At 30.7% G+C, this 16,922-nt stretch overlaps 1 protein-coding gene across 13 annotated transcripts in view; it reads right to left on the reverse strand.

The window, feature by feature from the left end:
• LOC103574506 (peroxisomal acyl-coenzyme A oxidase 3) overlaps positions 1-16,922 on the reverse strand; it is a 343,167-nt gene that overhangs the window by 137,458 nt on the left and 188,787 nt on the right. For all 13 annotated transcript variants that reach the window (XR_008403729.1, XM_053739241.1, XM_053739246.1 and 10 more), the window contains 3 exons: positions 16,704-16,867; positions 16,392-16,635; positions 16,086-16,319 (listed from right to left, as the gene is read on the reverse strand). Coding sequence is in view for 12 of the 13 variants with exons in the window: in XM_053739241.1 (XP_053595216.1) it covers positions 16,086-16,319; positions 16,392-16,635; positions 16,704-16,867 (642 nt within the window). In the remaining variant the exon portion in view is untranslated. The remainder of the gene's footprint in view (positions 1-16,085; positions 16,320-16,391; positions 16,636-16,703; positions 16,868-16,922) is intronic.

The raw sequence follows: 16,922 nt of genomic DNA on the forward strand, positions 1-16,922 counted from the left end.
TGGATATTGGTATTTTTGTTTTTTCAATATAGTTCACTGGATGTTGTTTAGTTATTTCAGGAACTGAAAAGAATTCTAATGTCTTTCAGAAATTACTGTATCTTGATTGGATAGCTGCCGTAATTTTGAATGACATTGATGTTTGGATATCACCAAGTCCACCAACCGCAAGAGAACATTTTTGTTTTTGTAGGTTTAGAGACGTAGCTAATCGCTCTGTGATAAGGTTGGACGTTGCTGCTGTACCGAGCAATGTCCTGCAGCGTGTTGGACGTTTATTTTCATCGATTGACTCAGGCAGTAACCATTATCTCTTCAATTTTACCTTGATTTAGTAGCACAACGCTGCTGGTAGTTGGACTTGATGACGATGATAGTCAATCGTTCTTTTCTTCTTCCTTGGTTTCTGGTTTATGTAGATGTAGTAACGTGTGATGGACCTTCCCACACTTGAAACAATTAGTTTTATTACAATCATAAGTTTTATAATTGCTTCGAAGACAGTTGAAGCATAAATTGGCAGTTTTTACGGCATTGATCCGTTGTGGTACAGATAAATTAAGTAACTTATCACACCTGTATGTTGCGTGTCCATCTTGTTTGCAAATTGGACAATTCTGAAAAATCATCGTTGTGAATACTTGCTTTTGTTTTTGTTGTGTAGCTTTATCTGGCTTGTTGTTTATTGGTTGACTTGGTTTTGCTAGTGGTTTACTGTCTTTGTTTAAGTTGGTTTGTGATTTCATCGCCTCTTCTCGGAGAAATTCAATTCTCGTTGAAGGTGCGTTTCTTATTGTTGTTTTTTCTGCGATACCACTCTCGTTTAGTTGAATTGTCTAATTTTGAGATAGTGTGAAATAGCAATGGTACGTCCCATTTATCGGTCGGCTCACCTAGAACTTTCATACCACGCACGTGTACTAAGGTTCCATTTACTAATTGTCTGATTGCACCACCTGAATTATTTTGTAATTTGGGTATTGCTGTGAGCAGTTCAAAATGACGCGTGATAATCGCTTCTTCATTGTTATAAGTTGCTTTTAAAAGTTCCATTGCTTCTTTATAATTTTCATTAGTTGCTTCAAGACCAGCTATAGTCTTCGATGATTCACCAACTAAGGTATTTTGTAAGTAGGACATGCGCGTACTATCTGAGATGCCAATACGATCATGTACGTTTGCTTTGAACCATTGATATAATGATTTCCATTCTTCTAGCTTGCCGTCAAATTTACGTAATTCCCGTTTGGGCATTTTAGTTAAATTATAATCTTAATTATTTATATCTGATGATGCTAGAGTGCGTACATTATCTCGGTTTGTTTCTTGATTGTTTGAATTTCTTTTGAGCTGTGCATGAGTTAAAACATCCATGTAATCTTCCATCATTTCCTCTTCTATTGCATCATGACCACCTTCCGGTTCTTTTGTTGCAAGATGCACTGTGATTTCTGGAAGATTTCTCAAATATCTTAGAGTCTATCTAACAAAATGATCTAAAATTCACTGTAAATCAAAGTTCAGAAGGAATCTTTCGAATGCTGCAAGAACCATCTAAATCGGTTCATTCATTCAAAAGATATGAGAGGTTCACATCCTCATACACGCACACACGCAGATACGCACACACGCAAACACACACTCATCGGAAAATATCAGAATACTATCCTAGCACGTTCAAACGTTGACATATTGTTTCGTCCCAGCCTGCTCATTAGATGTCTCTGACTATTTTTAAATAATAATTATTGAGAGACCGATCTGAGACCTAACTAATTAACTAAGATGTCTGTTGATAATTTAGCAAGTGGCATAATCAATAAGTCACTCGATATTATAGGATATAATATAATATAATAACATAAAATAATAGAATATGAAATAGTATAATATTATTTAGAATATTTAAAACATATTGATAAAGTTATTTTTCTCTTAATATTTGCTATGTACAAATAACCGTTGACCCCTCGAGTAAGTCCTTGAGACGTGCAGCTGCACAAATACCTACTTTGTTCTAAGATAACTTTTGTTCATAGGTAAGTGACTTATTTGTCAATAACAAAAACGGAGAAAGCGTGAAAACGGAGAATGGATCATTCGAGAATATTGCTTATCTTGATCCACCCATCTGTATCGAACGATACGTGGGCCTGATGCCCAAGCACCTCGTATTAATAAGAAACTTACTCTAGTTTTTCTCGATCAAGAGAAATCAGTCTGAGAGATAGAATCATTGAGAGCAGTCAGGCTCAACATAAAAACTTAACTTCGTTCTCACCCTTTTGAAGTTATTGTTAAGAGTACGGTAACGAATTTATAAATTAATTCAACTGTAAATTTTCATATCACCTAAAATTATTCCTTTACAATTGGATAAATCGGATTTAGATATAAAAAATAATAAATATAATCAAACAACCAGTTTATTTCAACCACCAAATGGTGGCTGTTCAACCCATACTGAATTATTATTTATAATTGTATGTAAGTTTTCATTACGTCCAATTTAAATCGACCGCTCAACTACGCTAGCGCCAAGCCATCAACTAGGACGTAACAACTTATATATAATTAAAACTGGTGGCAATGGTTGGATTCGAACCCACGCCTCCAAAGAGACTGGTAAAATCTCAAAAATCCGAAATGTTTTGTTTTTTTACAAAAATTGATATTAAGTTCTCGCACTGAAATTGAACAACATAAAAAAATATTACCAAATTTTTTTTTGTTGATATCGAAAACTTTTTTTTTCCTGAATAAAAAAGAAGTAAAATTTTGAAACAAAAGTAAATAGCTTTGTAAGAATTGAAGTGAGTGGAATGAATAATAATAAAAATTTAGATGACTGAAATTAAAAATTCAAAAATAATTAAAAGAAAATAACAAAAAATTTTACGTCGAACACTTGAATTAAAAATTTAAAAAATTTTTTTTTTATTCAAGAGCTAAAATTAAAAAATTTTTTTTAGCTCTCAAATTAAATAATAAATAAAGGAACATATATATGTATTCATAAAAAATGGATATTTTAAGGACAAAAAAACAGTAAAAATTTTGTGAATTAAAATAAAAGTTATAATAAAATTCAAGTAAGTGAAGTTAATAAAGACCCAAAATTTAAAGTAAAATAAAACTGCCGACATCATTCACAACGCCTAACAGACGCAGTTCAACAACAATTATAGCTGAGAAATCGACAGTCATATCATATTCCTGTTCAACGTTTCCATCAACCTTCCGACGGCAACGAAGATTTTCGTACCAACTACAACTACAAACTCATCTGATATTCAAACCTCTAAACAACTAATTGGTAAGTCAATTATATTGTTAAAATTTTTTTGTCTTCTAAAATATTTATATAAATACAAATGAGTCTTGAACAAATGGATATTTCCCTTCCGGAAACCCAAAATGAAGTTACGGCGTTAAATACTCAAATCTAACAATTACTAGCAAAAAAAATCTGGCCGTCAGTTGGCCAGCCCCAAAACTTCCCGCTGTTTTCTAGCTCAAGAAGCGCGAAAACATTTTGCGGATGTATTTTCGAGCTCTTCGAGCTCGGAAATGCTAGTACATGTGGTTATTTTTTTATGATCTTTTCAAGCTTTAACAAGTTACGTTCTATGCTGAAGTCTGAAAATTTAAGAATCGAAAATCATTAATAAAGAATCGGTTTTTAAAATTTAATTTCCGATTATGTCAATAAAATCAGTGTATTAAGGCAGAAATAAATGTCAAGGATCAAAATCAAGATTTAAATAAGTTTTGACTTATGTTAGAAACAATAAAATATGAAATATCCGAGAAAAATATTAAAAATCGCGTTTTTTCAATTTTTTGTTAATAATATAATTTAAAATAAAAAACGAGTTAGATGACATTATCTAATGATCGTAAAAACCATAAAAAGCAAGAGTTGGTATGATTTTATACATAGATATATTTTAGTACATTATATTACGATTTATCCGGAAAAAATAACATGCAATGTTATTTTTTTAATTTTTCAACGCTGATATCTTTTAAACTAATTAATTAATTTTGACGTTTAAGCTAGCAATTGACGCATTTCATTGAATTCTAGAGCTGATCAAAATTTGAAATCCATCGGTTTAGCTGATTCGATGAAATTTGGAAAAAACTGTTTTTTAAAATTTCTTTATGCAATGATATCTCGCAAACGAATGAACCAGTTTCGATGGCTAAGACGGCGATCGACGCGTTTTATCAAATTCTAGAGCTGATTAGATTTTGAAGTCGATTTGTCGAGTCGTTTCTGAAAAATAAATAAAAAACTAAAATTTTTTTTTTTTTCGTAATTTGCAAATATTTTCGAGCCTACTTGATCAAATGATCTGGAATTTTTAGGAAAGTTGATGGTCAACAAGCTCTTTCGATTGCCACCTCAACCATCCAAATCGATTTATTAGTTAAAAAGTCACAAAGAGTTTACATGCATACATACACACACACACACTCGAACATCATTCTGAAAATAGTCAGAATAGTTTCCTAGGATCTAAAAACGTCGAAATCTGATGAAAATTCGATTTTCGAAAATCGGGGTGAAAACAATAACTTCCCGAATTTTTGAAAATTAATAATTTTCTTAGTGGGAAGTTAAAAATTGAGATGAAAGACAAATTTGAAGAAAATTGTCATCAGCTATTGCTCAACAATTAAAAACACGTTTTGACAGAAACCCACCCGTAGATGCTTCATACCAATTACCTCCAAACCCTAATTTAAAAAATAATTTCATTGCAAATAACAAATTTGACGACAAAATATTTTCCAAAACTATACCAGACTTTGATGGTATAAGTTACCCAGTAGGACCATTTAACTAATCTTGCAAAGGTTAGGAAGACACACAGGAAGACGAAATAGAAAAACAGATTACAGAATTAATGTGAATGAACATAATAGACTCTTCAACTTCTCCCTATAAGTCCCCTCTATGGATTGTACCTAAAAAGGCTGATTCTAAAGGCAATAAAAGATGGCGCTTAGGAATTGATTGTCGAAAATTAAACGATAAAACTATTAACGATGCATGTCCACTACCGTTGATAAATGAGATTCTTGATCAATTAGGTGGTGCGATTTATTATTCAGTATTTGATTTAAAATCAGGTTTTCATCAATTAAAAGTAGATCCTAAAGATAAGCACAAAACAGCATTTACGACTCCTCATGGTCATTATCAATTTAATAGAATCCCGTTTGGACTTAAAAATGCTTCGGTAACGTTCCAAAGGTTACTGGATTTAGTGTTACGTGGGTGACAAGGAGCAGATCTCTTTGTTTCCTTAGACAATATAGTCATTTACACACGTTCACTAGAAGGACATAACACTAAATTCGAAAAATTAGCCGAACGTTTACGTAGTGCAAATGTAACTCTACAGGCCGATAAGTGCGAATTTCTAAAAAAAGAAGTAATTTATTTAGGCCATCTTATATCTGCCGCGGTGTCAAACCTGATCCCGATAAAATGAAGCGATCAAGTGTTTCAAATCACCTGGAAGTACAACCCAAGTAAGAGAATTTCTTGGACTTGCTGGTTACTATCGGCGATTTATCAAGGATTTCGTAAAAATCTCTGCGTATCTAATCTTACAAGAACGCAAGATTTACGGGGATACCTGAACATCAGGCAGCTTTTGAAACCTTGCGGGATAAACTATGTATAGCTCCGATATTGCAATATCCAGAGTTTTCGAAACCATTTATCTTAACGACCGATGCATCTCACTATGCAGTTGAAGCAATTCTCTCACAAAGCAAACTTGGCGAAGACACAATTGTTGTAGGAGCTTCTTTTGTGCTTAATAAACACGAAAAAAATTATTCAACCAGTGTTACGGCATAACCTACAAGGCCAAAGTGTCTTATAAAAACTATAAATCAGTAGTTAGATAAAGGGCTGAATTGTTGACATAAGACAGGGATTCCCCAAGTATTTGTTATTTAACATTATTTCTAACCGCTAAACAATAACTAATTGAAATAATAAGAGAAATTCCAAAAACATCTCAAGTATCACCAAGATAATTACTAAAACTATCACCCGTGCTTCTACTCTCAATTTGATAAGTACGAATTCTTCATGTGACCTTTGACATCCATAAAAGAATCTGGTAGTCATAATGTTAAATTAAGAGTAAGATAAGAAAGTAATAAAAGCAACCAAAAATATCTATACGCTAACATATATATATATACATATATATATATATATATATATATATATATATACATATATATATATAGTGCATTTACAGTACCTGATTAAACAAAACGATTTGTGACGATTAAAAATGATTAAAAATTTAATCATCATTAATCGTCTTAATCGTCATGGATATTCAGATTTAATCGTTTTTAATCATCAAAAGACGATTTATTATTTTACGATTAAAAATAATTAATGACGATTAAAATTTAAAATCGTCATGAATCGTCTTTAATCTTTATTCGAAAAATTTAATCGTTTTTAATCATCAATTGACGATTCATGACGATTCCAAACGATTAAAACAGTTTTAATCTTCACAAATCGTTTTGTTTAATCAGGGGTACTTGAGCAAATTCCTCAAGTACTGACATCATCGCTCGGGTGAAAAATTCTTGAATTATTATAATTATTATTTTTATTTATAATATCTGTAAGATATCATTAATTATTATTTATTTTATTTAAGTAACTAAGTGATTTATTTTTGATTTATTTATTTATGCGTACGCCAGCGGGCAAAAATATTATTGCGTTATTATTAAAATTATAAATTATTAAAAAAGTGAAAAATTTATTATTTGAGTGTGAATGAGAAAAATTTTCCGTATTTTTCTTTCTCCCATACGTGTTGAGAGATAAAATAAAATAAAAATATTGTGATTATTTATTATTTAGATGAATTCAAATGAAATAATTATTTCTTTTATTTAATATTAAAATTTAATATTATTAATTAAATTGAATTATATTTATTTTTCTTATATTGAGTTTAAATAATTTGTTTTGTATACTGAAGTTATTGTGTGCAAATTCTACCCCCAGTGGTAAATTGATAAAGATTTTGGATTATATATAACCAGGTATTATTGTCTAAACAACTTCAATTTTGTAAAAAAAATCATTATCTTTATTATTGTTTATATCATTAAATTAAAACTGGGAAACCAACAGCTGTCGGGGAAGTTTAATATTTATTTCTCTCGATCTTTTCCTACTGCTTAATTTTATTTTTCCTAATCTTATTTATCATTGATCTGTAATTTTTTCATTCTTTATTTTCTATTGTTTCATTCGATTGTTCTATCTGCTTTGTTGCAAACCTCTTGCTCGGATTTTCCCTCGTGAATTTCCCCTTGAACAACCATTTTGTCCGTTTTGGGAGAAACGGTCTGGCGCCTGCGTGCACTAACCCAGCTTGAGGAGCTGGTTCAGGCACAACATTTATTTAAAATATTTATAATTTAACTGTTTAAATTTATTATTTTTGTCGATAGAAATTGATTTCATTATTTATTATTTACATTTATTTATTATTTATATTGTTTAATTGTTACACGTGGGTAGCTACATACGATCTACTGGACCGATCCGTGTCTCCGTGGTGAATTTGAGTACAGGATACGTTATACATATTTTTAGTAAAGAATCAGAGAGAAGGTAAATTTTATGATAATGATTTAGGTCCTTATAAAGTTACGGAAGTATTCCCCGATATAAATGATATAGAAATTGAATACTAACATGGAAAGAGAAAAATAATACATTGCAACAGAACAAGAATAGCGCATTAAAATCGAAAATCTTTTTCTCTATCAGCTGTCTTTACCTATCCTACTACCAACCTTTGTTCAAAATTCACAAGAATATTCAAGCAAACCCTATTAAAATTTACGAAAATCAGCCGAGACAACTTTTCTTTTAAATTGTGTAAATTACTAGTATAAATCCTAAGAAAAATATTAATAAATAAATATCAATATAAATACACACAAATAAATTACAAAATAAATTGCTATTAATTGGAATTGAGTAAAAAATGCTAAGAAATTTTGAAAAATAATCTTTCTAACTATAAAATTTTTGTGAAAAATTCAATAAAAAAAAAAAAACAAAAAAAAAAACAGAAAGATAATTTTTCTAAAAAATATGAATGCTCCAATAGAAACATAACACATAAACTTAAGAAAAATATAAAAATAGTTTTTTTTTTCTTTCTTCTAGCAAATATGAACTTATGACTTTAAGTAATAGTAAACAGTAATCCAATTTTTTTTTTAATTTATCTTGAAAAGATTTAGTAGAAATTTAAAAGTAGTAAAATTTTATTTTTTATATAACATTTATAATATCACTATCTAATAAAAAAAAAGATCAATTGTTCAGAAAATATCGAATTTTAGAAAAAACCGCTCTTTTTATGAATTTTGATCATAACTTTCGTAATAATGGTCGAAATTAATTGTTTTTTTTTTTTTTAAATTTTCGTTTTTTGATAGCCTTTACAGCAAAGAATACAAGACAAATATACGAAATGTTTTTAATCGAGATTTTCGAATTTTAAGTTTTCAACTGTGTTTTAAAAAAAAGATGTATCGTTCGATTTCTTTGAAAATTTTCTATCTTAAACTTCTATCCATTCTGCAACTTTTAAGCTCGGTCCGGTAGCGGGCCTTCCATAATTACTATTTTTTCTTCGATTTCTGAAATTTAAAATAATTTTTTTTTCGCTATAAATGATTATCAGTACCGATTTTTGACACTGTATACTTGTTTTTCTTGCATATTATTAATTAATTTCAATATTTTTTTGTTTTGAGTAGGGATTTAAAAGCATTCAGTAAAAGTTGATGCTATTTATGAACAGTTGTAATAAATGTTTTTATTTATTAAGAATCAACTATTTCAAAACAAAAGAAGAGTTAGATTTGCTATACAATACAGCTAAGACCATTACAGGAGCTCAAAAATTTCATATAATTATTCGAAAAAGCGACGAAACTGTACTGCAAACGTCTTTAATTGTTTCCATGTTCTTTCGAAAATTTTATATTAATGATTGTTTCATACGCTGCGCTCTTTCGCATAATTATATGGAATTTCTGAGCTCCTGTAATGGTCTTAGCTGTATTGTATAGCAAATTTAATTTTTCTTTTGCTTCAAAATAGTTGCTTCTTAATAAATAAAGCGTTTATTATAACTGCTCATAAATAGCATCAACTTTTACTGAATGCTTTTGAATCCCTACTTAGAACAAAAAAATATTGAAATCACTTTATAATATACAAGAAAAACAAGTATACAGTGTTACAAACCGGTACTTATAATTATTTATAGCGAAAAAAAAAATTATTTTAATTTTCAAAAATCGAACAAAAATAGTAATTATGGAAGGCCCACTACCGGACCAGACTTAAAAGTGGCAGAACGCATAGAAGTTTAAGATAGAAAATTTTCAAGAAAATCGTAGCATACATATTTTTTTCAAAACACTATTGAAAACTTAAAATTGAAAAATCACAATTGAAAGCATTCCTTGTATTTGTTTTGAATTTCTTGTTGTAAAGGCCATCGAAAAACGAAAATTTTGAAAAAAAAAAAAAAAAAAAAATTGAAGTCCGACCAATATTACGAAAGTTATGATCAAAAAACCATTAAAAGAGAGGTTTTTTCTAAAATTCGATATTTTTGAACCATTGATCAAAAAAATCTCAAAGTTTACCAGGAAGCCTCTTTTGAGAGGTACTAAAAAATACCACAAAATTAAGGAACGCGGAAAAAAAATTTTTGAAACCGTCCGATTTAGCGTGGAATGCCCCATCTACAATCTCACAACCAGTTTAGTACAACCACCATATGGTGGCTGTTCAACCCATACTGAATTTTCTATATAAATAAAAATCAATGATCGTTCGTTAGTCTCGCTAAAACTCGAGAACGGCTGAACTGATTTGGCTAATTTTGGTCTTGAATTATTTTTGGAATTTCGAAAAAGGTTTGAAAGGTGAATAAAGATAAGTTTAGTTGTAGCGGGGCAGCTAGAGGTTCGACTGCTCAAATCGGTTGCACCATTTCAGGGAGCCCCTCACTTCACACACCACCCTTATCAACGCATATTCGCTACCCGGTTCACCGAGACTCCGAAAGAGGCCCATGGGTCAGTGTGCCAAACATCCTAGATGGAAGTTCAGGCGAGGTCACGTGGATGACCCCTCCTCAGATTTATAGCTATATAAGGGCGAGCAATTAGCGATGAACTCAGTTAATACGCAGTTAGCATACACTTAGCATCTAGCAATCAGCTGGGAAAAAAAAAAAATTATTATTAGTATTATTATTATTACTATTATTATTATTAGTATTATTATTATTATTATTATTATCATTATTATTATTATTATTATTATTATTATTATTATTATTATTATTATTATTATTATTATTATTATTATTATTATTATTACTATTATTATTATTATTATTATTATTATTATTATTATTATTATTATTATTATTATTATTATTATTATTATTATTATTATTATTATTATTATTATTATTATTATTATTAGTTCACTAATAATAACAATTTTTTAATGATAAACGTAATTTTTAGTATAATAACTATTAAAATTACATTATATCATGAAGGTCCTTTACTCCACCGTCCATCTTACGGTAGAGAAGGGATAAGGACGCCTAGCGAGGTCCTTAATCTACACTCTCCAGCTCACTAAGCACACATTGCTGTCTATCTTTCATACTAGTCAAGTCTAGTCAATTCGTTGTATTGTAAAGTCCGTTAATTTAATGCCAAGTCCGTTCATTTACTGAAAAAGTCTAGTCAGTTCATTTGTTGTAAAAGTCTAGTCAGTTGATAAATTTCATTTTAATCTATGTAATAAAATCTGTGCCATAATATCGAGTCTTCACCAATAGTCTTGCAAAAGGGTCAATCAAGTATGTTGCAGTCCACGTCCAGAATATCCTACGTAATTTGAAGATCATCGATGTAAGTCTACATGCAGTTAATTATAAGTTTGCCAAACGCGAAGTTATTTATATTTAGAATTTTGTTAAATTTTATTTTTCTTTTAATTCGTTGAAAATTATATATAAATCTTGGAATTTCATTTTGGCTTGTTGATGGAAATAATTAAGATAAATTATTTAAGTTGTTAAATTTTATTACTAGAAATAGTCATATTGTGTAAAATAAATTCTTCAAACCGATTATGTTACGGATGAGATCAGACCCAGAATCTCCTATTTACGCATATCAATACAATAATTCTTTTGGTTTTCCTTCATAATCTAAATGTCCATATATTCAGTAAATCACGTTTGCAAATAATCAGAACATCAATAAAATCAATTAAACAATATTATAATAAAGAAAATCATACTATAAACTAAATTCATTACATCATTCTCTCTATCCTGTAATCAGGCTGCGTACTCAGTCATACTAGGTATTTCAGAACCCAGTTGCTCATAATCGATGCAGCCGGACAAGGAGGATTGCTCGAACTTCCGGGTACAGGGAAGCAAGAACAAACCCTTGCATTGTATAGTGTCGCATAGCTCAACTGGTAGAGCACTCAGCGCGATACCGACATGGTCTGGGCTACATTCCCAGTTCGGGCTATCTATATTTTTCTCAATTTATCTATAAATTATCTTATTGAAAAGGTTTGCATGTTTAGGTTTCCACTATATTAAATTGGTTTTTTATATCGTGGAAACCAATTTAATTTAGTGGAAACCTAAACATGCAAACCTTCTCAATAAGACAATTTATAGATAAATTGAGAAAAATGTAAGGGGCGTTCCACGCCACATCGGACACCATTTAGCTTTTGTACCTTGGATTTTTTTGTAACTTTTTTAACTTTTGGTATAGGTTGAAAGAGGCTTTCATGATACTTTTTAAACTCTTTTCCGTAACCGTTTCCGAAATATCGAATTTTGAAAAATGTAGAGATTTTTTTCCAAATGCCTGTAACTTTGCGAAAAGTGGTTTGAATAAAATTTTCAAAGAGACTAAAAATGTTCATTTTAAGACAACGTTTCAGTAAAGAATATTAACAAATTTTTTTGAACCACGCTTCTATTGAAATGTAAACTTTTTCGTATCAATTGTCAATTCCCGTGAAAAATGAATCATACATGACCATGTATGAAAATTGGCCAGACATGTCCATATATGGCCACATATGACCATACATGGCCATGTATAGCCATGCACGGCTATACATAGCTTGATATGGCCATATATTACTTGATATGGACTATGTATAGGAATTTTAACTACGTTAAAAAAAAGTTTTTTTTTTTTTTCAATTATTTTGACGTCGCAGGGATTATCAGATATTCGAATAATTAAATTCCTAATCGAAAGGGAAATTTTTAATTCAAAGAAAAAACGCGAGACTTATTAATGACCGCAACCGCTTCAGTAGGATTCGAACCCGAGACCTTCCGTACGAGAGACCGACGCTCTGATGGCTAGGCTATGCGACCGACAGTTACAACAAAGTTTATTTGTACCACGTAAGGTTCAAAGAATATAATCACTTTCAAAAAGGCATAATATAATCATCAATATAATGTTAGTGATATCAAAATTTCCTATTTCGGTAACACTACGACATCCTGTTTATAAGTAATTGTAATAGTCAGCTCGAATGCTTATATATATACCCATGAAAAATTATTCATACATGGCCATGCATAACCATACTTGGCCATACATTGAGCATGTATGGCCATACATGGACATACCAACTTTTTTAATACAGTCATGCATGGTCATATATGAACCATACAAGGACATGTATGGCCATACATGGTTTTGTATGACTGTATATGGCCATCCATGACTGTACTAAAAACGTTAATATGTCCACATATGACCATACATGAATCATATACGGCTATGCATGATTCATTTTTCACAGGATGAGCGTTCAAGGCGTGCATTTCCGTGAAAAATGAATCATACATTTATGGCTATACATAGAGCATATACGGCCATACATGGCCACGTATGATTCATTTTTCACGGGTTAACAAAGAACACGTACTGATCGATTTTCCTCATAATTTTTCACATCAAACTGTCATTTATTCCTCAACTTTTCTAGCTATACTCATAATGAGACAACAATGGGATCTTTTTTTTTTAATTTTTTAAATTTCATGTTCCAGTTTTTTTTCATGAAAAATGTCTTAAAATAATAGCATGTTCATTATTTACTGTTAATAATTATCAGACACATTTATCATCAAAATTTCCTAATCTTATGTCCTTAGAAAAATTATTATATATTAATTAATTATTATTGTTATTAATTGGAAGTATTATTTATTAATTAATTAGTAACAATTTTTATGTGAAAGAAATTTGGGAATTTTGATGAAAGTTGTGTGTCAGATAATTATTAACAGTAAATCCTGAGCATGCTATTATGTTAAGGCAATTTAAAAAAAAAAAAAACTGGAATATAAAATTTAAGAAATCTAAAAAAAATAGATCCCATCTTTGTCCCATGATAAGCATAGCTGGAAAAGTTGTAGAATGGGTGACAATTTGCTGTGGGAAATTATGAGGAAAATCGATCAGTACGTGTTTTTCGTAAATTGACAATTTATTCTTAAAAGTTAAAATTTCAATAGAAGCGTGGTTCTAAATTTTTTTCTTGATCCCCGACCCAAAAGTACGAACCTCCTGGCCGCTTTTGGCTCCAGAAAGAACAACTTTTGTGGCTTACATGAACTACAGCACGCTCTGGTGCACTACGTTTTTTTCTGGCTCAGTCGTGTAACTATATTCACAAGCTTGCTTGGGTCAGTATACTCACGCATGAATAATACACTATAAAATGTATAGTATACAGTGCCGGGGTACTGACGGCTCAATATAACCAACAACATAACCAACACAGATCATTTTAAATCATGATAATTACTATGTTTTTTAAGAATTAATACTACTAAGTGTTATTCAAGGCATTCTCAGACTGTACCACTCGGTTTTTAAAAAATTTCAATTGCTTTCACCTATTATAACCATATGAAAATTTTTTTAATTAATTAAAAAAAAACTAAAACCTTAATTGAAAAAAAAGGAACGTCGTCGTAATTTCACCGAGGTATGCAATTTTAAAAAAATGACTTGCAATTGATATCAATCAGAAGTTAAACAAAATTTGTTGAATAAATTTTAGCGTATAAAATTTGGAAATTCGAATTATAAAATTGGTATGAAAATTTTACTGAAATTTATTTTACAAATTTCGTTTAGCTTCCAATTGATATCAACTGCAAGTAATTTTTTTTAAATCTATATCTTAGCGAAATTACGACTACATTTTCCCTTTCTTAATGAAGTTTTTGATTTTTTATTAATTAATTAATATAATTTTAATACGGTTATGAGACTTGAAACCATTGAAATATTTGAAAAAGTTAGGGGCGCTGTCTGAGCTCCAGGAATAGCCTGACGGGTCAATTATTTTTCAAATTTTTTTTTTAGCCTGCCCCGACCAGCAAAACCTCGGATTCGCCTCGGCTTTGCAAAAGTCGGGCGGGCCGCCTCCTCCCCCCAACTTTGTCCGTATTTCCGTACTTTCGGTTGGAGATCAAGACAAATAGTATACAACCCACGGCCAAAATGTTGGATACCCTAACACATGGAGTACAGAAGCCTCGGCTCCTATATCCCATGCGCCAGGAAATCCAACTTTCTGGCCTTGGATTGTTATATACTATTTTTTTGTTATTTTTTAACGAAAAGATATCTAAAAACAAATATTTTTTGACTTTTTGAAAATTTCGTTTAAACCACTTTCCGCAAAAATACAGGCATTCGAAAGAAAAATCTCTTCCTTTTTCAAATTTCGATATTTCGAAAACGAATGGAGAAAAAAATTTGAAAAAAATCATGAAGGTCTCTTTCAACCTATGTTAAAAGATTGAAATGTTTCAAAACAATCCAAGGTTCAAAAGCTAAATGGTGTCTGATTTGGCGTGGAAAGCCTCATAGATAGTTCGAACTGGAAATATAACCCAGACCATGTCGGTATCGCTCCAAGTGCTCTACTAGTTAAGCTATCCGCCACTATACTATATTCCGTTCAAACTAAATTTATAATTTATTGAGCCATAACGTCCATCGAACGATAATACATCGATTTTATATAGTGGAAACCTAAACAGAGTTAATTTTTTTATTTTGCCCTACAATCGATTGAGGTAGTACGAAGTCTGCCGGGTCAGCTAATTATTTATAATTATATGTAAGTTTTCATTACGTCCAATTTAAATCGACCGCTCAACTACGCCAGCGCCAAGATATCTACCAGGCCGTAACAGAGTGGTAGGTACACAAGTAATTTTCATGTCAAGCTAAGAATCTGTGGTGACACCTGAGCAAGAGTAGCGTAACGACATCAGTTAATTTTTTGAAACGAGATTTTCGTCATAAATGTGATTAAAATTAAAATGTTACTATAAAAAGGGTGTCTGAAGAGTGTATGAGCACAATATCAAAGTGAATATAGATAGTGACTGTCTCGCAATAAAGGGAGTTAGGGATGACAATAACTTTGTTGGCTTAAATCATCATTAATAAATTTCCTCTTGAACCAATATTTTTTTTCTGTTTATTTTTTACATTCAAGACTTTAACATAGAAAATTATGTCAATTTTTACGTGTTAGTTTATAAGACCAATGTATTTAATTTTAATATTTGAAGGCAAATATTGATTTAAATACCTTGGTGACATTTCTTTAAAAATTTCCAAATTGATCCCTAGCAACTATAGTATTATTCTGTAAAGAAAAATACACCGATATCTAATGCTCGCTACCATGCTCGTACATGGTCAATAAGAGTATTCATGTTCCATTTTTGGATAAAGAATGCAGTTAGTTATATACCAAAGTAGCATTGCCATCTTGTGGAGCACTCACCCTACTTTGATCGAAAAAATCCGAATTGACTTCTTTTTAATTTCGATCAATTCTCAATTATGACATTAATTATTAAACTTACTTCTAGGTTCCAAAGTTTCTTCTAAAGTCGTACAAGTGAATTTATCTTGAAGAATTTTTTTACCTCGAGCTAAGAAGTCAATTGATTTCAAAGGCGAAGGTATAGATGTACCAGTGGTAAAGTTAGAAGAGAAAGTCAGAAGCCAATTGCTTGCTTGTTGAACTAAAACATTATTCTCACCTTCATATGTACAGTTAGCATCATGATCTGCCCTCAAATCTCCTAAGCGAGCGACTAAAACCATGAGATATATAAATATTTTCTTATGGCTCAAGCCTTTATTATGCATCGTATATTAAAAATTACTTTTAAGATATCCCATCCCACCACAAACTTCTCGGCAATCCTGAATAATGTCTCTAACAGTCCAAGAACAAAGAGGTTTTGTAGCTGAAGAAAGAGCATGAATTTCCAAACCTTCAGCAGCTGCTTTCTCTTTTGTTTCGGGATTTAATAAATGAGCTTGAAATATTTGAACTTGTTTTAAAAAAGTTGTTGAAAAAATAAGTATGGCATATGTAGCTGCTAACCACGGCATTAATCTTCCGTACTGTAAATAGCACAATTAATTAATTTGATAGGACCATAAAAAACAATGATAACAGATAGTTTAATTACTAATGCCTGATATTCTAGAACTGGCCATTCTTCAGTTTCTGGTGGTCCGAATTGTTTACGAACAGCACAGTAACGAACTGCAATAACCATTGCTAATGAACTGTATTTACAACAAATATTGGTTATGTTAGCTCGGCCAAGAGAAAGAGTTCCGAGTGACGCACCTATTATAATTTATTTTCAAATTTATATTTTTATAAATTATGACCTAATATTCAA

This window comes from Microplitis demolitor, chromosome 5 (genome assembly GCF_026212275.2).
Source record: "Microplitis demolitor isolate Queensland-Clemson2020A chromosome 5, iyMicDemo2.1a, whole genome shotgun sequence".
In the NCBI taxonomy this organism is placed as follows: Eukaryota; Metazoa; Arthropoda; class Insecta; order Hymenoptera; family Braconidae; genus Microplitis; species Microplitis demolitor.